The sequence below is a fragment of the Neophocaena asiaeorientalis genome, unplaced genomic scaffold, assembly GCF_003031525.2.
Source record: "Neophocaena asiaeorientalis asiaeorientalis breed wild unplaced genomic scaffold, Neophocaena_asiaeorientalis_V1.1 scaffold364, whole genome shotgun sequence".
NCBI lineage: Eukaryota > Metazoa > Chordata > Mammalia > Artiodactyla > Phocoenidae > Neophocaena > Neophocaena asiaeorientalis.
The window spans coordinates 2,757,586-2,784,951 of record NW_020172457.1 but is presented as its reverse complement, the minus strand read 5'-3'; the positions used below and the strand labels follow the sequence as shown (position 1 = coordinate 2,784,951).

The 27,366-nt window shown below is 38.3% G+C and overlaps 1 protein-coding gene and 1 pseudogene across 1 annotated transcript in view; both read left to right on the top strand.

Annotated features, from left to right (window-relative positions):
• Positions 1-27,366, top strand: part of EXOC4 (exocyst complex component 4) — a 793,839-nt gene that overhangs the window by 76,225 nt on the left and 690,248 nt on the right. Inside the window, exon 6 of the mRNA XM_024737973.1 lies at positions 15,938-16,181. Coding sequence (XP_024593741.1) covers positions 15,938-16,181 — 244 coding nt within the window. The remainder of the gene's footprint in view (positions 1-15,937; positions 16,182-27,366) is intronic.
• LOC112394963 (60S acidic ribosomal protein P1 pseudogene) lies at positions 24,137-24,443 on the top strand (annotated as a pseudogene).

The following is a 27,366-nucleotide window of genomic DNA, read 5'->3' as shown; positions in this document are numbered from 1 at the left end:
CTGATGCCTAATTTTTTTTCCCCGTGTAAGTTCCTTATTCTGTAGGCCTTAAGGATTTTTTAATCTTAGGAACTTAATAGTTTTAGCAGGATATGTCTTGGAGTTTTGATATTTTTTTGCTGTTACTTTTCCAAGATACCCAATGAACTATTGTTTCATTTTGTACATTCCTTATTTTTCCTAAGTTTTCTTTGTTTACAATTTTAAGTGTTCTGTTGTTTGCTTTCCCTCTTTATCACTTATTTTTTCTTCACCTGTCTTCCATTTCTACTACCTTCTTTTTCATCTTTTCATTTCTTTTCTTTATCTCTGTTTTATCCTCTACTTTGGTTCCCTGCATTTCATTAGTATCCTTTATAAATTATTTATTTCAGTTTATTCTGCCATAGGTATTTTGTATTTTTTCTTCATATCTGAGGTAATTTTGTCTTTTTCTTCCATCTCTTTCCTGAGTTTGGTAAGTTTTCTTTTCACAGTTTGCTTTTGATTGTCCACGTCTGTCATAATTTTTGACTCAAGGTGGCTTTTCATATCCCCAAATTCTTGTTTGAGTATATTAATCCCACCTGGAGTGTCATCTTCTAGTTTTCTTGTCCTTCATGTTTCTTCTATTGGATGAAATTCTCCTCTGTTGATGTGTGTTGGGTTTTTTTTTTTTTGGTAGTACTCTCATGAGAATGTGTTCATTGTTTTTTCTGTTTATTTTTATATTGGGGTGTTTTGTAGGATTCCTAGCTCATTGGCTCCCTCCTCTGTCATTATAGCAAATTCCAGATACTTTAGCTGACTTTGTTTTGGCAGAGGGGGAAGCTTGTTTGTTCTCTGAATTTTGACTCTCCTGTTTCTCTTTTTGTTTCTTTCTCTCTTCATCATCCAATAGCCAAAGGGCATTTCTCTCTTTCTTTCTGTCTTATTTCTGTCTCAGGGGCTGTGTATTTTCAAACACTGCTCTTTCAAATTGTGTCTGCTTTTGAGTCCCTATAGTCCATGCTGTGATCTGCTTGGATACTTCTTTAGTATTTTGACACTCAGGGTGGAATTTGTCTTTCTAAAACTTGGGTGGTTTTAGATCAATCTTAGGCTCATCACTAACTCCCTTTTAATCTCTTCGTCATAGTTTTTCATAGTCTACCTTTGCTTATAACAAAGCCTTGTGGCAAAGCAGGGGTGGGGCAGGAGCATGAGATATTACTTCCTGGGATTAGGTGGGTTCTTTTTTCTTATTTTTATTTACAGTTATTTTGAATTTGGGGCAGTTTCTGTCTTTAGGTTATCCCGAAGGCATAGTTTTTATGAGTTTTGTTTATTCTTCTTCTTCTTTTATGTTGGTTTTGGAGGAAATGTTGAGAAATGGGGATCTAAGCCACCACCCTTGTCTTCAGCAACCCTGGAGTTCCTAAAGCTAGAATTTTTAAAAATACATTTTTTTACTTTTGGGAATTTCTCTTGATGTCATATTATCTCATTAATAGGCACAATTCTATTGGTAATGTTATCTACACTTTACAGATGAAGAAATTTGAGGTCCAGCAAGATTTAATAACTTGAGAGACATCACACAACTAGAAAGTGGTAGACATGATAATTAAATCTAAAGTGATGCCAAGTTCTTGTTCTTTCTACATACTATCTCCCTGGGCAATTGAACTTACAAACTCATACATTAACAACTACCACAGTCTAATACATTTTAGGGAATATTAATATAAACTGTCTATTTATCTGTTCCTTGTCTGTTATCCTGTATCCCTGTTACATTTCTAGTAGCCTCTTCTCCATTGGTTGCTACTCCTTGACTTACAAAGGTGCATCCTCCTTGCTCTAGGTGATACAATGCACATTAAGTACTGTCCCAAGGAAAATTGATTCAATAGATGTTAGTTTTGTTTGTTTTTATCCTAATAGAGTATTCCACTCTACATTCTCCCCAATCAAACATGCCGTCATTTCCCCCTTAACCCAGTTTCACTATGGAAGGATCAGTGTACATTCATTGTGTTTTCAAAACTCACTGCAGTGTGAGGTTCCGTCCTGCTGAATTGAAACTATCCCTGTGCCGAGGCTGTAAAATCTCCTAGCTCAGTGTAAATGATCGTCCCACTGTAGCAGCTGGCAACAGCTTTTGGCGGTCTCCTTTCAGGAGTGGGGTGTAATTTAATCTGCACCTTAGGGGTGCGTAGTTGACATTTGAAGTACCTTAATCAGGAATGCATACTCTAGGGGTAGTTAGTTAACATTTGAAAGCCCCTAATCAAGATTCTATACTCCAGAGGCAACCAGTGCATCCAATACTGCTCTCTCAGTCTGCACCAGTGGGTGTGTTAATTAGAATAAAAGATGTTAGAGGTAATTTTTCATTGGTGAACTGAATGGTATTTAAGATAAGTAGTTGACCAAGTCCCTCCACTGGGATGTAAATGGAGGATAAGGATTTGATGAGGCCAGTAGCCTACCACGGTAGGTCTAGAGCTTGTTTGGCCCTGTGCTTGCAGCCTTTGGTGGAGGATTTTGTCAGCTCACCTGGCCAGTGGAGCATGTTAAGTCTATAACCCTACGTGGGCCAAATCCTGGTTGACTGCCTGCTTCTCCACCCAGAGCTCATTGCACACACACTCTGGCTCGACTTGTTTGCATTTCTTGTCCACAGACATGTTATTCTCAATTTTGAGCCCACTATTTCTTTTTAATTTCTTAATTTATATTTTGTGTATAATTGTGTTTAGAGCAGATTGGATATCTCAAGTATGAATTTACAGTGCCATTTTGATCAGAAGCATAAGAATTATTTTTAAGTGGTAACTTTCTTATTTTCTACTTGAGAACACTGACAGTGTTCTGAGGCCAGGCTCCCATCTTTGGGGGCAGCTTTGTGAATGTGTAGTTCTCTGGATATTTTGTGGTCTAATTAAGCTTGGTAATTTTTTGAAGGTTCTTTCTTATATTGAATTCTGTTCAATAGTGACACATAGTTCTCCTATTAAATAGGGGTAATGTTTTTGAACACAACATGTAAATTAAGTTCTATAGATTGAAATCATTTATATGAACTTTACATAATTTTTGTCCTGTGCATAGTGTAAGGAGTGACGTCTATAGGAGTTTATAGTAAACACTACTATTATCTCTTGTACTTTAATTGACATGTATAAATATAAATGATAAATGAAATAAAATAGCATATTTAATAAAACTTTAAGTGTATTACCAGGGCCCTTATCTTCTGCAGTTGGATGAAATATGTGTATAGGCATGGCATGGGTTACTGGTCTTCTTACCAAACATACTGAGAAAAGAAAGCAGCCAGGGACTAGTCTAGATTGCTTTCCATATTCACTGGGAAACAAAAAAGTAGTTTTCTTTTATAAGATACTTAGCTGCATAAATGGATTATTCACCTTGCTTATCTGTTATTAAATGGGCTTTTATAATATTGGTATACATAATTAACTATAAGCCTTGGAACTAGAGATATCCAGAGTTAAACCCTAGTTAATGGAATCAGGGAATTACAGAGTTTGAAAAGACCTTAGATAGCATCTACTTAATCCTTGCATGACTACCAAAGTGTCCTAGTTAAACCCTCCTTCCATGATACCACATGGACATGATTTATACCCACTTAGGCATATATGTCTGTACAGATATATACCGATCTGTCTGCCTTACCTGTCTGATCTGTTTATCTGTCTAGGACTATGTGTGTGTGTATAAAAGAAACAATTGGGACCAATAGCATTTTAGTAGAAATAATTGGTTAAAGAACATCAGAGTCGTAACAGTGCTAAATGTTTACTTTTAGCACTGTCCTGTCAGTGAAAATCTTCAAAACCAAGCTGAAGAAATCGTCACTTGATAAGGTCCTCAGCAAAAATAAAAAAGAGAATTGGGAGGGACTTCCCTGGTTGCGCAGTGGTTAAGAATCCGCCTGCCGATGCAGGGGACACAGGTTAGAGCCCTGGTCTGAGAAGATCTTTCATGCCATAGAGCAACTAAGCCCATGTGCCACAACTAGTGAGCCTGCGCTCTAAAGCCTGCGTTCCACAGCTACTGAAGCCTGCGCGCCTAGAGCCTGTGCTCCGCAACAAGAGAAGCCACTACAATGAGAAGCCCATGCACTGCAACGAAGAGTAGTCCCCGCTCGCTGCAACTAGAGAAAGCCTGGGCGCAGCAAAGAAAACCCAATGCAGCAAAAATAAATAAACTTATTTAAAAAAATAAGAGAATTGGGAAAGGAAGTAAAGTATTTATAATTTTAAAGTGTTCTAAAACCAACACGTTGAGTACATAGTATAACAATAGAGATACATACAAGAGAATGATTTAGGGTTTATTAGTTTGGAAAGATGTATATTTTGTGCTAATGGTCGTGTGAGGCCTTACTGAACTTCAGCTAAATTATTTTTATACAAGGTTTTTTCCTTAAAGCACCAATAATTCTATCTGACCTCACAGGCTTTTTGTGGTTATCAGACTAGTCTTCATGGTTGATTATATTCTTCTTCTTCTTTTTTTTTTTTTTTTGCGGTACACGGGCCTCTCACTGTTGTGGCCTCTCCTGTTGCGGAGCACAGGCTCCGGACGCGCAGGCTCAGTGGCCATGGCTCACGGGCCCAGCCGCTCCGTGGCATGTGGGATCTTCCTGGACCAGGGCACGAACCTGTGTCCCCTGCATCAGCAGGTGGACTCTCAACCACTGTGCCACCAGGGAAGCCCTCTTCTTTTTTATTTTAACATCTTTATTGGAGTATAATTGCTTTACAGTGTTGTGTTAGTTTCTGCTGTATAACAGTAAATCACCTATACATATACATATATCCCAATATCCCCTCCCTCTTGGGTCTCCCTCCCACCCTCCCTATCCCACCCCTCTAGGTGGTGGTAAAGCACCTAGCTGATCGCCCTGTGCTATGTGGCTGCTTTCCACTAGCTATTGCTTTTACATTTGGTAGTGTATATATGTCAGTGCCACTCTCTCAGGTCGTCCCAGCTTACCTTTCCCCTTCCCCATGTCCTCAAGTCCATTCTCTAAGTCTGTGTCTTTATTCCTTTCCTGCCCCTACGTTCTTCAGAAGCATTTTTTTTTTTTTTTTTTAGATTCAATGTATGTGTTAGCATACGGTATTTGTTTTTCCCTTTTTAACTTACTTCACTTTGTATGACAGACTCTAGGGCCATCCACCTGACTACAAATAACTCAATTTCATTTCTTTTTATGGCTGAGTAATATTCCATTGTATATATGTGACACATCTTCCTTATCCATTCATTTGTTGATGGATACTTAGGTTGCTTCCGTGTCCTGGCTATTGTAAATAGTGCTGCAATGAACATTGTGATACATGACACTTTTTGAATTATGGTTTTCTAAGCATATATGCCCAGTAGTAGGATTGCTGGGTCATATGGTAGTTCTATTTTTAGTTTTTAAGGAACCTCCATACTGTTCTCCATAGGGGCTGTATGAATTTTTATTCCCACCCACAGTGTATGAGAGTTCCCTTTTCTCCACACCCTCTCCAGCATTTATTGTTTCTAGATTTTTTTGATGATGGCCATTCAGTCTGGTGTGAGGTGATACCTCACTGTAGTTTTGAATTGCATTTCTCCAGGGATTAGTGATGTTGAGCATCCTTTTGTGTGTGTTGGCAATCTGTATATCTTCTTTGGAGAAATGTCTATTTAGGTCCTCTGCCCATTTTTGGATTGGGTTCTTTGTTTTTTTGATATTGAGCTGCATGAGCTGCTTGTATGTTTTGGAGATTAATCCTTTGTCAGTTGCTTCATTTGCAGATATTTTCTCCCATTCTGAGGGTTGTCTTTTCATCTTGTTTATAGTTTCCTTTGCTGTGCAAAAGCTTTGAAGTTTCATTAGGTCCCATTTGTTTATTTTTGTTTTTATTTCCATTTCTCTAGGAGGTGGGTCAAAAAGATCTTGCGTTGATTTATGTCATAAAGTGTTCTGCCTATATTTTCCTCTAAGAGTTTGATAGTTTCTGGCCTTACATTTAGGTCTTTAATCCATTTTGAGTTTATTTTTGTGTATGGTGTTAGGGAGTGTTCTAATTTCATTCTTTTACATGTAGCTGTCCAGTTTTCCCAGCACCACTTATTAAAGGGGCTGTCTTTTCTCCATTGTATATTCTTGCCTCCTTTATCAAAGGTAAGGTGACCATATGTGCGTGTGTTTATCTCTGGGTTTTCTATCCTGTTCTATTGATCGGTATTTCTTTTTTTGGTGCCAGGACTCCACTGTCTTGATTACTGTAGCTTTGTAGTATAGTCTGAAGTCAGGGAGCCTCATTTCTTCAGGTCCGTTTTTCTTCCTCAAGATTGGTTTAGCTATTTGGTGTCTTTTGTGCTTCCATACAAATTGTGCAATTTTCTGTTCTAGTTTTGTGAAAAATGCCATTGGTAGTTTGATAGGGATTGCATTGAATCTGTAGATTGCTTTGGGTAGTATAGTCTTTTTCACAATGTTGATTCTTCCAATCCAGGAACATGGTATGTCTCTCTTTCTGTTTGTATCATCTTTAATTTCTTTCATCAGCGTCTTATAGTTTTCTGCATATAGGTCTGTTGTCTCCTTAGGTAGGTTTAGTCCTAGATATTTTATTCTTTTTGTTGCAGTGGTAAATGGGCATTTTCCCTTAATTTCTCTTTCAGATTTTTCATCATTAGTGTATAGGAATGCAAGAGATTTCTGTGCATTAATTTTGTATCCTGCTATTTTACCACATCCATTGATTAGCTCTTGTAGTTTTCTGGTAGCATCTTTAGGGTTCTCTATGTATAGTATTATGTCATCTGTAAGCAGTGACAGTTTTACTTCTCTGATTTTGATTCCTTTTCTTTTTCTTCTCTGATTGCTGTGGCTAAAAGTTCCAAAACTATGTTGAATAACAGTGTTGAGAGTGGGCAACCTTGTCTTGTTCCTGATCTTAGTGGAAATGCTTTCAGTTTTTCACCATTGAAAACGATGTTGGCTGTGGGTTTGTCATATATGGCCTTTAGTATGTTGAGGTAAGTTCTCTTCGTGCCTACTTCTGGAGGGTTTTTATCATAAATAGGTGTTGAATTTTGTCAAAAGGTTTTTCTGCATCTATTGAGATTATCATATGGTTTTTATCCTTCAGTTTGTTAATATTTTGTGTCACATTAATTGATTTGCATATATTGAAGAATCCTTGCATTCCTGGGATAAACACCACTTTATTATGGTGTATGATCCTTTTAATCTGCTCTTGGATTCTGTTTGCTAGTGTTTTGTGGAGGATTTTTGCATTTATGTTCATCAGTGATATTGGCCTGTAGTTTTCTTTCTTTGTGATATCTTCATCTGTTTTTGGTATCAGGGTGATGGTGGCCTCATAGAATGAGTTTGGGAGTGTTCCTCCCTCTGCTATGTTTTGGAAGAGTTTGAGAAGGATAGGTGTTAGCTCTTCTCTTAATGTTTGATAGAATTTGCCTGTGAAGCCATGTGGTACTGGGCTTTTGTTTGTTGGGAGATGTTTAATCACAGTTTCAATTTCAGTCCTTGTGACTTGTCTGTTTATATTTTCTAATTCTTCCTGGTTCAGTCTCAGAAGGTTGTGCTTTTCTAAGAATTTGTCCATTTCTTCCAGGTTGTCCATTTTACTGGCATAAATTTGCTTGCAGTAATCTCTCATGATCCTTTGTATTTCTGCAGTGTCAGTTGTTACTTCTCCTTTTTTATTTCAAATTCTGTTGATTTCAGTCTTCTCCCTTATTTTCTTGATGAGTCTGGCTAGTGGTTTATCAATTTTGTTTATCTTCTTAAATAACCCAGATTTTAGTTTTAGTGATCTTTGCTGTCATTTCCTTCATTTCTTTTTCATTTATTTCTGATCTGATCCTTATGATTTTTTTTTCCTTCTGCTAACTTTGGGTTTCTTTTGTTCTTCTTTCTCTGATTGCTTTAGGTGTAAAGTTAGGTTGTTTATTTGAGGTGTTTCTTGTTTCTTGAGGTAGAACTGTATTGCTGTAAACTTCCCTCTTAGCACTCTTTTGCTGCATCCCATAGGTATTGGGTCGTCGTGTTTTCATTGTCATTTGTTTCTAGTTATTTTTGATTTCCTCTTTGATTTCTTCAGTGATCTCTTGGTTATTTAGCAGTGTATTGCTTATCATCCATGTGTTTGTATTTTTTAGTCTTTTTTTGAATTGAAAGAATTTATGTCTATTTTGCAATGAACAAAACTAGGTATTATACATACTTGAATAGACAGAAAAATATGACTTTCACAATATAAATAAATGCAGTGTTCCAGTAGGAAGTAAATACAATTCAGTAAAATGGCACTGTTTTAGAAATCAATCATAAGGAATAAACAGAGAGAAATGCAGACAAGTATGTGTATAAAGTAATGTTTGCTCTAACAAATATTAAACTAAATGTTCAACAATGAGGAAATTGTTAAATATACTCTGAGATACTATGCACATCTTTAAAGTTACATTTGTTTTTTTATCACATTTAAAAAAAATTCAAACAGAAAGTCACAAAAATTATAATCATCCTCATCAGTTCACTCAGTCCCATGTAATTAATCTTTTTTTCATCTTGATCTTTTGTTAGCACTTTTATGAATTCATCAGTTTTCCATTAGATTTCTGAAAATGCTTATCCATTCAGTTCAGCCGTATAGTCAGTTACCAGAAGCCTGTACTTGTCAGAGTCTTTTCCATGAATTCCTTGAAGATGAAACCCTTTTATAGGAACATTTTTGCAAAAGCATCAGAGTACACCCAGGACTGTCTGTAAATGACAAAAGACTTAAAAATGACCACGGTTAAAGATTTGATGAAAGTTCATAATAATGCAATTGACAAGGAAATTTCGTTATTTCTGAGATATATGTTTAAAAGTAATAACTAGAATTATGACATAACATTATACCAGAACATATAAGATTTTTAGGAATTTCATGTAATGTCTGAAACATTTATATTAACATATTTCCATGCAAATAACCCAAAGAAATTTAGTATTAGTTGTTTTTTAATTTTTACATTTTATTTATTTTCTTATACAGCATGTTTTTATTAGTCATCAATTTTATACACATCAGTGTGTACATGTCAATCCCAGTCGCCCAATTCAGCACACTACCATCTCCCCCCCCACCCGTGGCTTTCCCTCCTTGTTGTCCATACATTTGTTCTCTACATCTGTGTCTCAACTTCTGCCCTGCAAACCGGTTCATCTGTACCATTTTTCTGTGTTCCACATACATGCTTTAATATACGATATTTGTTTTTCTCTTTCTGACTTACTTCACTCTGTATGACAGTCTCTAGGTCCATCCACGTGTCAACAAATGACTCAATTTCATTCCTTTTTATGGCTAATATTCCATTGTATATATATACCACAACTTCTTTATCCATTTGTCTGTCGATGGGCATTTAGGTTGCTTCCATGACCTGGCTGTTGTAAATATTGCTGCAAAGAACATTGGGGTGCATGTGTCTTTTGAGTTATGGTTTTCTCTGGGTATATGCCCCATAGTGGGATTGCTGGATCATATGGTAATTATGTTTTTATTTTTTTAAGGAACCTACATGCTGTTCTCTAGAGTGGCTGTATCAATTTTCATGCCCACCAACAGTGCAAGAGGTTTCCCTTTTCTCCACACCCTCTCCAGCATTTGTTGTTTGTAGATTTTCTGATGATGCCCATTCTAACTGGTGTGAGGTGGTCCTGTAATTGATATGTAGTCTCATAGTGTTGTGGTCGGAAAAGATAGTTGATACGATTTCAGTTTTCTTAAATTTACCAAGGCTTGATTTGTGACCCAAGGTATGATCTATCCTGGAGAATGTTCCATGAGTACTAGAGAAGAAAGTGTGTTCTGTTGTTTTTGGATGGAATGTCTTATAAATATCAATTAAGTCCATCTTGTTTAATGTGTCATTTAAAGCTTGTGTTTCCTTATTTATTTACGTTTTGGATGATCTGTGCATTGGTGAAACTGGGGTGTTAAAGTCCCCTGATATTATTGTGTTACTGTCGATTTCCCCTTTTATGGCTGTTAGCATTTGCCTTATGTATTGAGGTGCTCCTCTGTTGGGTGCATAAATATTTTGCAGTTGTTATATCTTCTTCTTGGATTGATGCCTTGATCATAATGTAGTGTACTTCTTTGTTTCTTGTAGTAGTCTTTATTTTAAAGTCTATTTTGTTTGATGTGAGAATTGCTACTCCAGCTTTCTTTTGATTTCCATTTGCATGGAATATCTTTTTCCATCCCCTCACTTTCAGTCTCTCTGTGTCCCTAGGTCTGAAGTGGGTTTCTTATCGACAGCATATATACGGGTCTTGTTTTTGTATCCATTCAACCAGTCTGTGTGTTTTGGTTGGAGCATTTAATCTACTTACACTTAAGGTAATTATAGATATGTATGTTCCTGTTACCATTTTCTTAATTGTTTTGTGCTTGTTTTGTAGGTCTTTTCCTTCTCTTGTTTTTCCTGCCTAGAACAGTTCCTTTAGCATTTGTTGTAAAGCTGGTTTGGTGGTGCTGAATTCTCTTAGCTTTTGCTTGTCTGTAAGGGTTTTAATTTCTCCATCGAATCTGAATGAGATCCTTGCTGGGTAGAGTAATCTTGGTTGTAGGTTTTTCTCTTTCATCACTTTAAATATATCTTGCCACTCCCTTCTGGCTTGCAGAGTTTCTGCTGAAAGAGCAGCTGTTAGCCTTATGGGGATTCCCTTGTATGTTATTTGTTGTTTTCCCTTGCCGCTTTTAATATTTTTTGTTTGTATTTAATTTTTGATAGTTTGATTAATATGTGTCTTGGTGTGTTTCTCCTTGGATTTATCCTGTATGGGGCTGTGTGCTTCCTGGACTTGATTGACTATTTCCTTTCACATATTAGGGGAGTTTTCAACTATAATCCCTTCAAATATTTTCTCAGTCCTTTTCTTTTTCTTTTCTTCTTCTGGGACCCCTGTAATTCAAATATTGGTGTGTTTAAAATCCCAGAGGTCTCTGAGACTGTCCTCAATTCTTTTCATTCTTTTTTCTTTATTCTGCTCTGCGTTAGTTATTTCCACTATTTTATCTTCCAGGTCACTTACCCATACTTCTACCTCAGTTATTCTGCTATTGATTCCTTCTAGAGAATTTTAAATTTAAGTTATTCTGTTGTTCATCATTGTTTGCTCTTTAGATCTTCTAAGTCCTTGTTAAATGGTTCTTGTATTTTCTCCATTCTAGTTGCAAGATTTTGGATCGTTTTTACTGTCATTACTCTGAATTCTTTTTAAGGTAGACTTCCTATTTCCTCTTCGTTTGGTCTGGTTGGCTTTTACCTTACTCCGTCATCTGCTGTGTTTCTCTGTCTTCTCGTTTTGCTTAACTTACTGTGTTTGGGGTCTCCTTTTTGTAGGCTGCATGTTTGTATTTCCCACTTTTTGGTGTCTGCCCCCGTGGGTAACGTTGGTTTAGTGGGCTGTGTAGGATTCTTGGTGGAGGGGACTGGTGCCTGTGTTCTGGTGGATGAGGTTGGATCTTGTTCTGGCTTGCAGAGTTTCTGCTGAAAGAGCAGCTGTTAGCCTTATGGGGATTCCCTTGTATGTTATTTGTTGTTTTCCCTTGCCGCTTTTAATATTTTTTGTTTGTATTTAATTTTTGATAGTTTGATTAATATGTGTCTTGGTGTGTTTCTCCTTGGATTTATCCTGTATGGGGCTGTGTGCTTCCTGGACTTGATTGACTATTTCCTTTCACATATTAGGGGAGTTTTCAACTATAATCCCTTCAAATATTTTCTCAGTCCTTTTCTTTTTCTTTTCTTCTTCTGGGACCCCTGTAATTCAAATATTGGTGTGTTTAAAATCCCAGAGGTCTCTGAGACTGTCCTCAATTCTTTTCATTCTTTTTTCTTTATTCTGCTCTGCGTTAGTTATTTCCACTATTTTATCTTCCAGGTCACTTACCCATACTTCTACCTCAGTTATTCTGCTATTGATTCCTTCTAGAGAATTTTAAATTTAAGTTATTCTGTTGTTCATCATTGTTTGCTCTTTAGATCTTCTAAGTCCTTGTTAAATGGTTCTTGTATTTTCTCCATTCTAGTTGCAAGATTTTGGATCGTTTTTACTGTCATTACTCTGAATTCTTTTTAAGGTAGACTTCCTATTTCCTCTTCGTTTGGTCTGGTTGGCTTTTACCTTACTCCGTCATCTGCTGTGTTTCTCTGTCTTCTCGTTTTGCTTAACTTACTGTGTTTGGGGTCTCCTTTTTGTAGGCTGCATGTTTGTATTTCCCACTTTTTGGTGTCTGCCCCCGTGGGTAACGTTGGTTTAGTGGGCTGTGTAGGATTCTTGGTGGAGGGGACTGGTGCCTGTGTTCTGGTGGATAAGGTTGGATCTTGTCTTTCTGGTTGGCAGGACTCCGTCAGGTGGTGTGTTTTGGGGTGTCTGTTAACTTATTATGATTTTAAGCAGCCTCTCTGCTAATGGGTGGGTTTGTGTTCCTGTCTTGCCGGTTGTTTGGCATGGGGTGTCCAGCACTGTAGCTTGCTGGTCGTTGAGTGGAGATGGATCTTATCATTGAGATAGAGATCTCTGGAAGAGCTCTCCCCTATTGATATTACATGGGGGCAGGAGGTCTCTGGTGGTCAAATGTCCTGAACTCGGCTCTCCCACCTCAGAGGCTGAGGCCTGACACCCCGCTGGAGCACAAGACCCTGTCAGCCACAGAGCTCTGAGGAAAAGAGAGAAAGAAAAGGAAAGATAGGAAAAAAATAAAATAAGTTATTAAAATAAAAGTTAAAAAATACTATTAAAATAAAAAAATTATAAAAATAGAGCAACGAAACCAATAAACAAATCCACCAATGATAACGAGTCCTAAATACTATACTAAGATAAACATAAAAATCAGAAACTAGTCAGTCACATACAGCAAACCCCAAGTCTACAGTTGCTCCTGAAGTCCACTGCCTCAGTTCTGTGATGATTCCTTGTGTACTCAGGTGTTCCACAGATGCAGGGCACATCAAGTTGATTGTGGAGATTTAATCCGCTGCTTCTGAGGCTGCTGGGAGAAATTTTCCTTTCTCTTCTTTGTTTGCACAGCTCCTGGGGCTCAGCTTTGGATTTGGCCCCGCCTATGTGTGTAGGTCACCTGAGGGTGTCTGTTCCCCACCCAGTTAGGACGGGGTTAAAGGAGTGGCTGATTGGGGGGCTCTGGCTCACTCAGTCTGGGGGAGGGAGGGGTACGGAATGCGGGGTGAGCCTGTGGCAGCAGAGGCCAGTGTGACATTGCAGAGGCCTGAGGTGCGCCGTGTGTTCTGGGTAGGTTGTCCCTGGATCCCGAGACCCTTGCAGGGGCGGGCTGCACAGGCTCCCAGGAGAGGAGGTGTGGAGAGTGACCTGTGTTTGCACGCAAGCTTTTTGGTGGCTGCGCAGCCTTAGCCTTTCATGCCCGTCTCTGGTGTGCGCTCTGATATCTGTGGCTTGAGCCTGTCTCTGAAGTTCGTTTAGGTGGTACTCTGAATCCCCTCTCCTTACCCATCCTGCAACAATGGTGTTTTGACTTGTAGGCACTTCCAGACTTTTTCCCAGGCTCCCTCCCGGTTAGCTGTGGTGCACTAGCCCCCATCAGGCTGTGTTCACGCAGCCGACCCCAGTCTTCTCCCTGGGATCTGATCTCCGAAGCCCGAGCCTCAGCTCTATATTATTTTTTAAATTGCCTTTTAATTTTCAGCTGGTGTAAGTGAAATAGATAATATAAATTAATTAATACTGGCTCTTTTCAGTGTTTATGCTCTAGGAGATTTTGGGAGACAAACAGATAAGGTTGTAAACAAATGTGCCATTTGGGGCTGTGACATTTTATTATTCATACCTTGCTTATTTGTTACTTTTTAATAGGCTATCATATTAGTGTGCATATAAGTAGCCATACGCCACTTAATCTAGGGGCTTATTGATTTCAACTACGTGTACCTCATTACCCAAGCACTCTTGCAGCAGGTGCCTTAGATGTTTAGGTGGCCCTTTGCATGTGTCCTGTGTATGATTCATATGTGCTCTTGGGAAGATCACTTTTTTCCCAGCTAAGTTTCTGTTACCTTCTTGCCTGCTTAAAGCTCTGCTTATAGTTTTGTTTCATTTTCCCCCTCTGCCATGCTGAATTTAGATGGCTCCCTGGTTGCTAAGTACTTCGCTGCTGTTGAGGTTGGTTTTGCAGCATGGAGTGATTCTGTGACCTGAGGTGTCTACCTCTTCATGTGTGAAACAAAACCAGTAACGAAAATGTCTGTTATTGGAATGTCACGTCTGGAAATATCGATGACTTTTTTCGACTTGCCTTCAGAATTGTCATGTCAGTTTAGAGGCTTTAAGCCTTCTTGGTTCTACACCCAGTTTGCTACTATTAAGATATTTAAAATTAAATATGGTATCATCACATGCCCTGTACACTGTGAAGGAAACCATATGGATTTGGTCATTCTCTGTGTGCTTCTCTCTTGTGGGTTTCAGGGGTCTAGTGAGTTGAAGTAAGGCAGCAGAATTATGCATAAATCTGTAGAGGACTTATTCACTTAAGAACAAATTTGTGTAAGTAATTATATCATGGGTGTCATTAAATGTTCGTACTTAAGTGCATTTTATGAGTTGCGAGCAAAAAAAGAGATTGAGAATAGCCTACATGTCATCTGAATTAGAGGTTTCAGAGATGTTATACAGTGGTTAGAAGGACTTATTCCATATACTGGGATATTCTCATTCTTCCTTAAATAAGTAGATTTCAAAACGCTCCAGTGGTGTTAAACAACTTGGAGTGGTTTGTGTTGTATAGTTGAGCTTGAATCTAGTAAAGAATGTATATGTTCTTTCAGGATATCGCATTTTAAAAACCTTTCAGTTGTTTAGAGGAGTGGAGGAGAGGGGAGGATGGGGACAACTTTGTTAGGGTCCATAGGCTGGTATTCACTTTTGCTTTTGTCTATCTTAATCCAGCCATTTGTAAAATGAGAGAATTATTTTTGGGCCAGAGGTTTTCAACCTGCAGTTCTTTTGGTAGTTGTGGAAACCCCTGAAGTCATATGAGAAGTTTTGTGTATATACATGTTAGCTCGAGGGAAACGCCTGTGGTTTTCAGTAGGTGACAGAAGTCTCAGATCCCAGCCCTGCCTTCTCCCCAGCTCCTGCAGGGGTTAAGAACCACTGTTAGAAACCAGATGGTTTGGATGAAAGTTGTAGTCTAAACATCTGCAGAGACTTTCGACATATAATACTACTCAGAAAACTTCCATGGTTTAGCAAGACCTGTCTTCAATAGATAATGATGCTTTGGTGGACATGTTTTTAAATAAAAATAGAATGTTGTTCTTTTGTATTTATGAGATGCTCTTCATTACTCTTTTCCTCAGTCTTGTCTCACTTGTACCTATTATTTTTCCTTTCTTTTTCTTCATCTCTCTTATTGGTTATAATTTTAACTTATTTACCTTTTCTTTTCCACATGTATGTATAATGTCTTTTTATCAAGCTACTTATCTCTAACTAATAAGTAGGAATTTTAGACTATGGTCTGGCTCTTTGGAATTCTCCTGCAGCACCAAGTATGGCATTTTATAAACAGTGAAGGTTAATAAATGTCACCAATGTTAATAAATGACTCACTGTAGAAATGGTAGTCTGGAAAAATTTCTGTGGAGATTTGCTTACTTTTAATTTCTTCTCTCTCATATTAATTGATGGGTATTAATATGAGGGACGTAACTGTTTTTGTATGTGTTTGTGTGATTCTTAGATAGTTACTGTGTAAGTATAATTTAATTTCAAATTTAATTGAAAAACCTCTCTGATTCCTTTAAGGGAATAATTGCATTTTTTTAGACTCGTTCTGTTTTTTGATTTGCTGATAGAATCTGTGGCTATTTATTAATTTTTTTACAGTGAAGGAGATAAACCTTCAGGACATCAAGGAGGATTTGGAGTTGGATCCAGAGGAGAACAGCACCCTTTTTATGGGTATCCTCATCAAGGGGCTGGCCAAACTGAAGAAGATCCCAGAGACAGTTAAGGCGATCAAAGAACGCTTGGAGCGGGAGCTGAAACAAATTGTGAAGAGGTCTACAACCCAGGTGGCTGACAGTGGTTACCAGAGGGGAGAGAACCTCACGGCTGAGAACCAACCAAGGTAGGTGGGGGTGTGGTTTGTGTGGGTTTTTTTTTTTTGGTTGCGTTGGGTCTTCACTGCTGTGTGCAGGCGTTCTCTAGTTGAGGCGAGCAGACGCTACTCTTTGTTGCAGTGCACGGGCTTCTCATTGCAGTGGCTTCTGTTGTTGCGGAGTGTGAGGTCTAGGCATGTGGGTTCAGTAGTTGCATCCCATGGGCCCTAGAGTGCACAGGCTTCAGTAGTTGTGGCGTGTGGGCTCAGTAGTTGTGACACGTGGGCTCAGTAGTTGAGCCATGCTGGGCTCTAGGGCACACGGGCTTCAGTAGTTGTGGTGTGCAGGCTCAGTAGTTGTGGCACACGGGTTTAGCTGCTCCACAGCATGTGGGATCTTCCCGGACCAGGGATGCAACCTATGTCCCCTGTATTGGCAGGCGGATTCTTAATCACTGTGCCACCAGGGAAGTCCCATGGTTTGTGGTTTTGATCATTGTATTTACTGTACCTTTTCTAGGGTGGGTGGGGTAAGTAAATATCTTAGGTTTATGTTGTTTCTTGAACTCTGTATACTATGGCCCATACAAACTCAGACTGGTGAAAACAGCTTGAAGAGGCATAGTTCAGGTGGTTTTTGAGGTAGTTGAGAAGTTTTAAAGCATGTTGTCCATACTCAAATGAAAGAATGTAGCAATTATTGAATATTTCTTAAGCACTTAACTATATTCAAGGCAACTTATGTATATTATTTAATTCTCACTATAACTTTTTGAGCTGATTACTTAGTACCCACATTTTATAGTTAAGGAAACTGGGGTTCAGAGCTGAAGTAATTAGCTTAAGGTCACAGAACAAGTGGCTGGCCTTCCAGGTGAATGCAAGTCCATGGTATTTCCTCTGTCCCGTGCTTTCTTCTTGAATGTGTAGTGATATTTGCCAATAGGCAAATCAGTCTCAGGGATTCCTTGATGTACTTAAAACAACTAATAAGGTTTGGATTTCATAATTCTTCTTTCATAAGGGGAAAACTGAAATTGTCCTCTGATCCTAACTCGGTCTTGACTGTGATACACTGGGAGCTCATGTCTGCCAAACCAGAGCTTAGGGCACTAGTGTAATGTCATCTGATGGTGGCAGAAGATATTTCAAATTGAGGCTTTCCTAGAAAATCCAAGATTCACTCTACGTGGATCTTTGTTCCCTCCTTCCCTTTCTCTGTTCTATTCCCCAGCCCTCCACGTACACCAGATATGGGCAAGGCAGGAATTTGTCGTTTGAAGGGAAAAGGCCAATGGAAACTACAATTTTATCTGAGAACAGAGGGCAAAGTAGGGCATTTCTTCTGAGTTGCTCAAATAATGTGTGTTCCTGGGAGGCGTGAGATAGTGTGTGTTCGACAGAGTTCATAATCTTGTTGACACGTTGTGAAGGAAATTCTGTTTGTACTTAGGACTTAAATTTTTTTTTTTTTAAAGAAGATAAACAAATTTAAGGAGAAATAATAATAGCTTAGTATGGAGTTCCCCACTTTAAAATTTTGAAGAAAATAATGTATTCTGTTTACATTTTCTATATTCTTTTGTTTTTTCTAAATAATAGTGATCTTAATTATACTTTAGAAGTCTTCAAAAATTAATTCCCTTGTACACTTCATTTAGAAGTACGATTGGTGAAGAAAACATTCTCCACCCCTCTTATGCCACAGAGTATTTCAAAGCACATGTTTTGAGGAGCATGGGTTTTGGAGCTGAGCAAACCTGACTTTGAATTTCAGCTCTGTAACTGAGGAAAACAGAACCTGTCTTACAGGGTTGCTCGTGTTAGATGAGGTTATATGGTTAGAGCTTGTTAGAGCAGTGCCAGTAGGTACCATTACATGTATCTGTGCGTGTGTGTGAATACATAAGTTTATTTATTCTTGGTTCCTTTCTCAACTTTCATGTTCTTTGATCACTCACACTGTGATCCAGAGAAGCTGGGAATGGTTCTGAATGGAACTGTGCTTTTCTTCTTTCTTTGCCTGGTGCCTGGATTTTTGTGTAGACCTTTTGCCTCCTTACTAATGAACACTCCAGAATTCTGATTTGCTGTTTGCCCAGTTGCTGCAAGTCCCAAGATGAGTACAATGAACTTTCATAGGGAAATAGCATGACTATAGTATAAATTGGAAATAAAACGAAAAGGGCACGGGTCAGTAACTGTTCCGTAGTTCTCATTACAGTCCCCTTAGCAGCAGTGTGTCTTTCCTAGGATTTTGACCTCTTCCTCTTCCGTTCCTTCAGCACCTTCCAAAATTCACAAGTGGAAATTACAGAAACAGAAGTGGAAATTCGGCATACTGCCCCAGGAAATAATAAATGTTTCTCTGTGAAGAATGAGTCAGCAGGAGGGTATTTTTCCCTCTTTAAGTTTCATTTTTTTGTCAGTATTTTAGGTAGGATATATTGGACACCTGCAAGTGAGCAAGCTATTTGTCTTGATTTCATGCCTATAACATGATCCCATTTTATAAAATGTACAAATATGAAATATTGGGCCAAAACTCCTTATTATTAGATAAAATAGTACAGAGTAAGCAAATATTTGGAACCACTCTTTTCGAAAATCAAAGATTAAATTCTTGGGTTGGTGTTCCAAATGGCTGATAATTTGGAGCTAGTCTATGGTAGCTGTGTGCCAACAAATGCTTTAAAACTCCTCAAGAATTAATTACCTGGGAAACTTCATTCAAAAGTGATTGCATTGTCGCTTCTAGAGGTTTAGAAGTTTAGAAAGGATATTGTCAGATTATCCTTGAAGCTTGCATGATACCTTGTGTTAAACTGTACTGGGAGGTGTGAGTGACATTATTTTAGAGAGAAGTAAAGTCAGAATACTTTACATTATTATTAATATTATCTTTTACCATTCAAGAAATCTTACGTTAAAGGTGTAAGAGACTGTTTTCCTTAAAGGAAGTTGGAGCATAGGCAAAAACAACCATGAATCCTTCTTCCACAAAATGATTCTCTCCCTCACTACCCCCCACCCCCACCCCGCCAATGAAATAACCGATTCCAAATCGTTAGCATATAAATGCTACTCTGAGGCTAGGCACCAGAATTGTAACTTTCCCTAAAAGTCTCATTGTTCAGCATCATCTTCTTAAATATATTCTGGTTGTGATGCATTGCAGGCCTGTTTTCATTTGTCTTTATGTAAAGAGAATTAATGTTGTGTGCTATTTTGCTAGAAAAGTAGTAGGAACCAGACTAGTGAACTCTGTTTTGCTTTCACTTCCTGCAGAGCCAGAATACTTTCACAGACAGTTTTCAAAAATCACTTTGGTCACCCACTTACTATTTTATTTTATTCTTGATCCCCCAACCTATCTATTGTCTATTTATAGGAGAAATATTTTGTCTTCCTGTTCATTCATTATCAAGTGTCTACAAACCTCTGTTTACTATGAAAGGAAAATATTCAACTACTATTGTTGCCAAGTTGATAAACATTAGGGTAACAAGGGCTTTTTAAATCTCCCAGAACCACCTGCTACCCATAATTTCCTCAGAAAGGCAGGCAATGTCTTCAATATCAGATGGCTTGTGTGGTCTGCAGCCTGTGCAGCTCATAACCAGTTTCTTCAACTCCTGCTGCCTAGCTATTGGTTCTTGCCCAAAATCTAGCTCATGAACATTTTCATTTTTGTTCAGAAAAGCTGTAGGAAGTCCTTTACTATTTAGCAAATAAGAAAAGCGTGAAAAATACATGGAACAAAATCTTCTCAAAGGTGTGATACCTTGTTAAGAATATGTGAGAGAGAAGAATGTGGGAAAAGAGAGGGATTGGCATGTAACAGCTACTTGACTTACTTGAAAGTGGTCCTGGTTAAAAGTGAAAGCAGACTGGGGAGGTGCTGGAGGCCTGCTCCACTTTGGTAAGACTATTGATCTGAAGAGGGCAGAAAGGATTGAATGAATGGACAGTGGCTGCCAGGGAGACCTTTTCCCTTTTTGGAAGGAGACCATTTTGTGATGTTCCTTGATCTCTATTATGAATGAGGGAAGATTAAGCGTCTGATATAAAAAGCAGAGAACATTGCATATTCTGTGCTCACTGTTATACTGAGGAAAAATTCATGGAAGAAACGGGAGAGAAATATGCTTTAATGCTAAAAGTAGTTGTGTTTGGATAGTAAGGTTATAGGCTCCCTCCCCCTTTATTTTGCAACTGTTATTAAGTTATAGTGAAAAATAAATTCATTATTTAAGAGTTAATTTAAAGTATTACTCAAGTTATTTTAATCAAAAGAAATCATTACAAATGGAAATGCTGATTGGGGGTATTAGTGTGGAAAAACAGTACGTGTTTGCAGATCAACTGGATCATGTTCATTAAGTTACTTTTTATGGTGTGTATGTGTGTGTGAATGTGTGTGTGTGTGTGTGTGTGTGTGTGTGTGCATGTTTGGTTATTTTCTGACTACTCCTAGAATGGAAGCTTCAAGAGAAGAGAGAACTAGTTTGCCTTGTTCAGCACCATATATCCAGAATGTAGGCACAGAGCCCACCAGACCCATAATAAATATATTTTGAATGAAAGAATGAATTCCACTTATATTGAATATCAGTCATGGACCAGGAACTGGGCTCAAATGCCACACAAATACGACATGATCCCTGTCCTTATGGAGTTTAAAGTCTAGAGGGGAAGAAAGGCATTAATAAGAGAACCTTTAGATAAGTGTATTATTATAAACTGTGATAAGTGCTGCAGAGGAAAAGCAAAATGTGCCATGAGAGCATATAACCATGGGGACCTAATCTGGTCTGGGTAGGTGGGCATTAGTGTGTGTCTTGTGTCTGGGGGGGATGGTGTGTGTGTGTATTTTAAATAATAAAGTAAGGCAGCTTTTACTGTTGTTTTATACAAGTTGTAGTTATCAAGCTCCATTCATTTGATAGCACCTGCTAGTTATTCTTCTAGTTGTGCAGTTACCTTGACGATGACATACAAGATGTGAGAAGGAGAGCATCCGATTCTTGTTGTGCCATTTTCAGAGTTCTTTGCTGGTTGATTAGATTTTTGTGGTTTATTCGATTTTGATAATTATTGCCAAGTGTGTTTTTCTTAGAGATAATACCAAGTTTTCATGTCATCAGTAATGTTTGAGAGTTCCTGTAGTCTCTAGTAAACAGATTGTATTATCAGAATGTTTTTATCTTTGTCAATCTGATCGGTGAAAAATGGTATTTCCAAGGTGGTTTTGATTTGTATTTTTTAGAGAAAATTTGAGTGAGGTTAAACTTCTTATTTGTGTAAAAAGTAATTCATTGTTATGATATCTATGTTATATATGGATATATTATTTCATAATAATCTGGGTTGAGGGTGACTGTAGTTATAGCTAAAACAAGATTAGTGATAAATGATACTTATTGAATCAGGGTGATAAGTACAGGATGGTTCATTATCCTATCCTAAAAGCCGACTTGTTTAAAAGTTGAAATTTTCAATAGTACAGTGGTCAAATAATGTTTTATTTCCTTACTGAAAAGTAGTGAACATCTATTTTTCCAGTATGTTTGTCTTTCTATTGATTTACAGGAACTTTTTATATATCAAGAAAATTAGTTCTTTGGGATTTATATTCTAATTTCACTCCAGCTTCTTTCTCTTTTGACTTTATGATGTCTGATCATGTATACATTGTTTTTATTTTTATGAGGTTGTATTTATCAATGTTTCCTTTTAAAGTGTCTGGGTTTTGTGTCAGAACTTAGGTCTTCTTCACTCTTAGATTATAAATAAAATTTCCCAAACTTTCTTCTAGTCTTTATATTTTTGATCTGGAATCTGAAGGAGTGGCCATGCTACTTTTAAATAGTCATAACACGTATTACATTGTATTGTAATGGACTGTATACCCTTTTCGTTTCTGCCTCCTAAGTGTCTGTCATGTAATTGATTGTCAGTGTTAGGTGAATACTCGCTGAATAATTCTAACATTGAATCATCCACTTTATAGTCATGTTTTTCTTCATAGTTGGTATTTGCCTCATTTCCTAAAACTCCCCACTCCCCCAGCCCCCGATTTCTCAGTCTCTGCAGGCTTTAGATTTGTAGAGATACATTGAATTACTGCTCTAAAAGTTAGAGCAATGTACTTTAAAAATTCAGAAGTGAATGAATGAAATGAGGGCATACTGTTGTAATAGGCCAGTCATACAAAGTGGTTTTATCTATGAGACAGTCAAAAGGCTCAAGCCCCAAGTTTAGTTTTGTGGTACAAGTACAGTGTTTATGGAAAGAGAAATAAATATTTCTCGTGATTTCTTTATATCTGTGGCTAGAGTCAGGCATGTATTTCTTTTTCAAATAAGTAGCATTTCCTTTCATCTCTTCTTTCTCTATTAGTTACTCTTCACCTAAGTATCTGAAATGTAGGATTTGGTGGAATTGGTCATTTTATTTTACAGAAAAATCATTTAAGAGCAGCTTTGAAGCAAGGTCAAGCATTTGTCCTTGTGGCTTCTTGTAGCCATTCCCAAGCACTGCGTGTAGCACCTGGACATGCTTGGAATCAGGAAGGGCCTCGATGTAATTTAGATGAGTCGTTAATTTGAATCAAAGCAAGCGGGAAGCAAGTAAATTTAACTTCAGTGATTATGATTCCATTTGATTAAATCTCTACTTTTGATTACATGTATCAGTGAGAACATGCTCTAAATACACCCAACTATTAAATACTGAAGAGTATGAATAGGATGAACCAGGGACATATGGAAGAAATTCCACTATTCCTCAACTAGAATATAATCCCCTGCAGCTTTACTAAAATATTTTTAGAACAAATGAAAGGAATTACTTCTTTACATATGGGGTTTATTCACCATTTGTTAACTAAAATATAGAGTTCATTACCATGGAAGGTAGTACTGGTCCCAAATCTACATACTTTCTTGTAAGACTTAATTGATGATAGCTTCTTCTTTTTTTTTTTTAACATTTTATTTTATATTGGAGTATAGTTGATTAACAATGTTGTGTTAGTTTCAGGTGTACAGCAAGGTGATTCAATTATACATGTACACCTATCTATTCTTTTTCAAATTCTTTTCCTAATTAGTTGTTACAGAATACTGAGCAGAGTTCCCTGTGCTATACAGTAAGTCCCTGTTGGTTATCCATTTTAAATATAGCAGTGTGTACATGTCAATCCACACTCCCTAACTGTCCCCCCACCACCTTCCCCCTGGTAATCATAAGTTCCTTCTCTAAGTCTGGGACTCTGTTTCTGTTCTGTAAATAAGTTCATTTGTATGTTTTTTTTTTTTTTTTTTTTTAGATTTCCCAGGTAAGCAATAGATGATAGCCTCTTAGCATATCAGGTGAATTAATAATGTGGGTAATGTTCATAGCTCTTTGGTAAACGTGCAGTTGGACAGCTGTCTTTCTGATCCTTATGTTGTCCTTTGGTTATAGTCCCTGGAGAAAGGGAGCTTGGCTGAATGCGCTAGAGGTCTTACCCAGTGTTACATTTCTTAAATATTTATTTTATATTTGTCAGGGTAAAAACAAAATGCTTTTTATTTCTCTTGTTTTGCACGCTGTAGGAGGTTCTTATTAGAGATGGGGCCAGTTAAGGAAATGATGGATGAAATCTACATTCTAGGTTATTGATAACGTTATTTAGGTGTCTGCCTTCGTGTTGCATCAAGGCCACTTCTTTATTTGGCAGATAGTAGGAGCTGCCTTAGATCTTTTCATTTTCTGTGTGCTTGCTGGTGTCATAATCCAAAGATACTCCACACTCAAACCGGCACTGAATCTTTCTCATAGCAAAAACACACAAACAAAAACTTGTGTCAGCTTTCCTCAGCTACCGCTGAGCCGCTCCGTCCTTCTGAGGAAGCTAAGGCTGCGTTGGGGTGAGGCCCTCACTTCATCAGGCGACTAGCACCGCACCCGGCAGCCCCTCCCTAGCGCTCGCCCGCACCATGGCCTCCGCCTTGGAGCTCGCCTGCATCTACTTGGCCCTCATCCTGCATGATGATGAGGTGACGGTCACGGAGGAAAAGATCAATGCCCTCATTAAAGCAGCCGGTGTAAATGTTGAGTCTTTTTGGCCAGGCTTGTTGGCAAAGGCTTTGGCCGGTGTCAGCATCCGGAGCCTCATCCACGGTGCGAGGCAGGTGACCTGCCCCCTCCACCACTGCTGCCCCAGCTGAGGAGAAGAAGGTGGAAGCGAAGAAAGAAGAATCTGAAGAGTCTGACGATGACCTGGGCTTTGCTCTTTTTGACTAAAACCTCTTTAGTAATACATTCAATAAAAAGCTGAGCTGTTTGGTGCTAAAAAAAAAAAAAAAAAGTGTGTCAAATGAAATTCTTCCCTTGGTGATGTTTAGGGGTGAGGTCAGATATGATTAGAGCACCTTTGTGTGTATCTTAGGCTGTACTTTATTTTTCTGGGTTCCTCTAGTTCCTGGCCCATATCATCATTATGTTCTCTAATCAGATTGGCTGTAAGTTTTTAAGAGGGGGGTTAACTTTGTGTTTGCAGCCTGATTTAGGGCTGGGCACGTACTAAGTGCCCAGGAAGTTTAATGAATGAATAACTAAGAAAAATGCAAAGAAGACAATTTTAAAATAAGAGGAAACGATTTTTATTTTTTAAAAAATCTCAGCACTACACAGAGGGGGGTCTAAGGACCAGCACTACCAATGTCACTTGAAAGTTAGAAATGTAAATTATCCCTGTGGGGAGGGGTGATTAAATTGGAATCCCTGAGTGCAGGGCCTACAGGAGTCTCTAGATGATTCTACACATGCTAAAATTTGAGAACACTCTTTGTAACATCACAGACATCACGGAGTTCTGTAGTTTTGTAGCATTTATGCTTCGCAAAGCAGTCTGCCATCTGGCATCTCACCTGAGTGAGCCTTACTGTTGGCCTCATCACAGGTAGGGGCGTTATTATTAATCCCAGATTTACCCAAGGAAGTGGGAAAGCTGCAATAATTTGACAGTTTCACAAAGCTGGTTGGTGGTGGAATTAAGAGGATAAGTTGTCTGTATCCTCCATGGAAGTTTGCTTTCTGGCTTATGTAAAGATCACAGTCCTAACTCATTTCCTGGGCCTGATTTTGTTCTTCCTCAGGAGAAGGGCGGTATTTACGCTGACACATCCATTCCCGCACCCGTACAGTCTCCACCCCACACCCCGCTGTGATCAGTGGCAGGCCTCTCAGCGATAGCTGGACATGTTAAGAAGTGTGATCAGCTGCCACAGAGTAAATGAGTCTTAATTGACTCACTTGAGAATCAGACTGATGACTTAGAGACACGTAAACAGTTCCCCTAGAAACCTTGTACGTTCTTGTACTAAGACCAGTATACAACTAAGTACTAAGAATATACACCTAAAATCATAACTTTTCTTCTTTGGGAAGTGGATTTGCGGATACATTTTCCAATGTTCCATTATGATGAAATATGATTTTTCAAATGGGTGAAAGGCTTTTCTTCCCCCTAGCTTTATTGAGATAATAACTGACATAACATTGTGTAGGTTTAAGGTGTACAATGTGTTGATTTGATATACTTAAATATTGCAGAATGATGACTACCCTAGCATTGGCTAACACCTGCATCACATCACATAATTACCATTTCTTTTTTGTGGTGATAACTTTTAAGATGTACTGTCTTAGTAACTTTCAAGTATTATAAAATACAGTATTAACTATAATCACTATGCTTTACCTTAGTTCCTCAGATCTTACTCATCTTATAACTTGAAGGTTGTACTCCTTGACCACCATCACCCGTTTTCCATAGCCCCTGGCAGCCACCACTCTAGTCTCTGTTCCTTTGACTTTGGCTCTTTTAGGTTCCGCATATGAGTGAGAACATATATTTGTCTTTCTCTGTCTGACTTATTTCACTTAACCTAATGCCCTCAAGGTCCATTCATGTTGTCGCAAATGGCAGGATGTCCTTCTTTCTCATGGCTGAATAATAGTCCACTGTGTGTGTGTGTGTGTGTGTGTGTGTGTGTGTGTGTGTGTGTGTGTTTGTGTGTGTGTGTTGTGGCCATGCCGCGCAGCATGCGGGATCCTAGTTCTGCGACCAGGGATCGAACCCCTGTTTCCTGCAGTGGAAACGTGGGGTTGTGCGTGTGTGTGTGTATGTTATCTATTCATTCATTGATGGACACTTAGGTTGTTTCCGTGTCTTCGCTCTTGTGAATAATGCTGCAATAAACATGGGAGTGCAGATATTTTTTGAGAGTCTGTTTTCATTTCTATTGGATATATGCCCAGAAGTGGGATTGCAGGATCATATGGTAGTTCTTTTAATTTTTTGAGGAACCTCCATACTGTTTTTCATAGTGGCTGCATCAATTTACATTCCCACCCAGCAGTGTACAAGGGTTCCCTTTTCTCCACATCCTCCCTGACACTTGTTATCTCTTGTCTTTTTGATGATAGCCCTTCTGTCAGGTGTGTGGTGATAGCTCCTTATGGTCTGATTTGCATTTCCCTGATGATTAGTGATGTTGAGCACCATTTTGTGTACCTTTTGGTCATTTGTTTGTCTTTGGAAAAATGTCTATTCAGTTTCTCTGCCCATTAATCGGATTGTGTTTTGTGTTGTTGTTTTTGAGTTGTGTGAGTTCTTTATACATTTGGGATATTAACTTTTTATCATATATATGGTTTGCAAATATTTCCTCTCATTCATAGGTTGCTTTTCATTCTGTTGATGGTGTCCTTTGCTGTGCAGAAGCTTTTAATTTGATGTGGTTCTCTACTTGTTTATCTTTGCTTTTGGTGTCAAATCCAAAGAGTCATTGCCAAGACTAATGTCAAGGCTCTTATTCCTGTGTTTTCATGTAAGAGTTATATGGTTTCAGTTCTAAGTTCAAGTCTTTAATTCATTTTGAGTTGATTTTTGTGTATGGTGTAAGAGAGTGTTCCAGTTTCATTCTTTTGCATATGACCATTCAGTTTTTTGATCATCTTTTGTTGAGGAGACTGTCCTAGGAAAGGCTTTTGAAGAATGATACTAATACTTTAATTCAAACAAAAAGGGCCTGGGTTTATTTTCTAATTTCACTCCCTAATTTGCCACACGTTAGAACTAGAAGTTCATTCGAGGTTATCTACCAAGAATTCAGAAACTGAGCATGAGAGGCTGACTTGACAAGTGGGGAAGTGACACAGG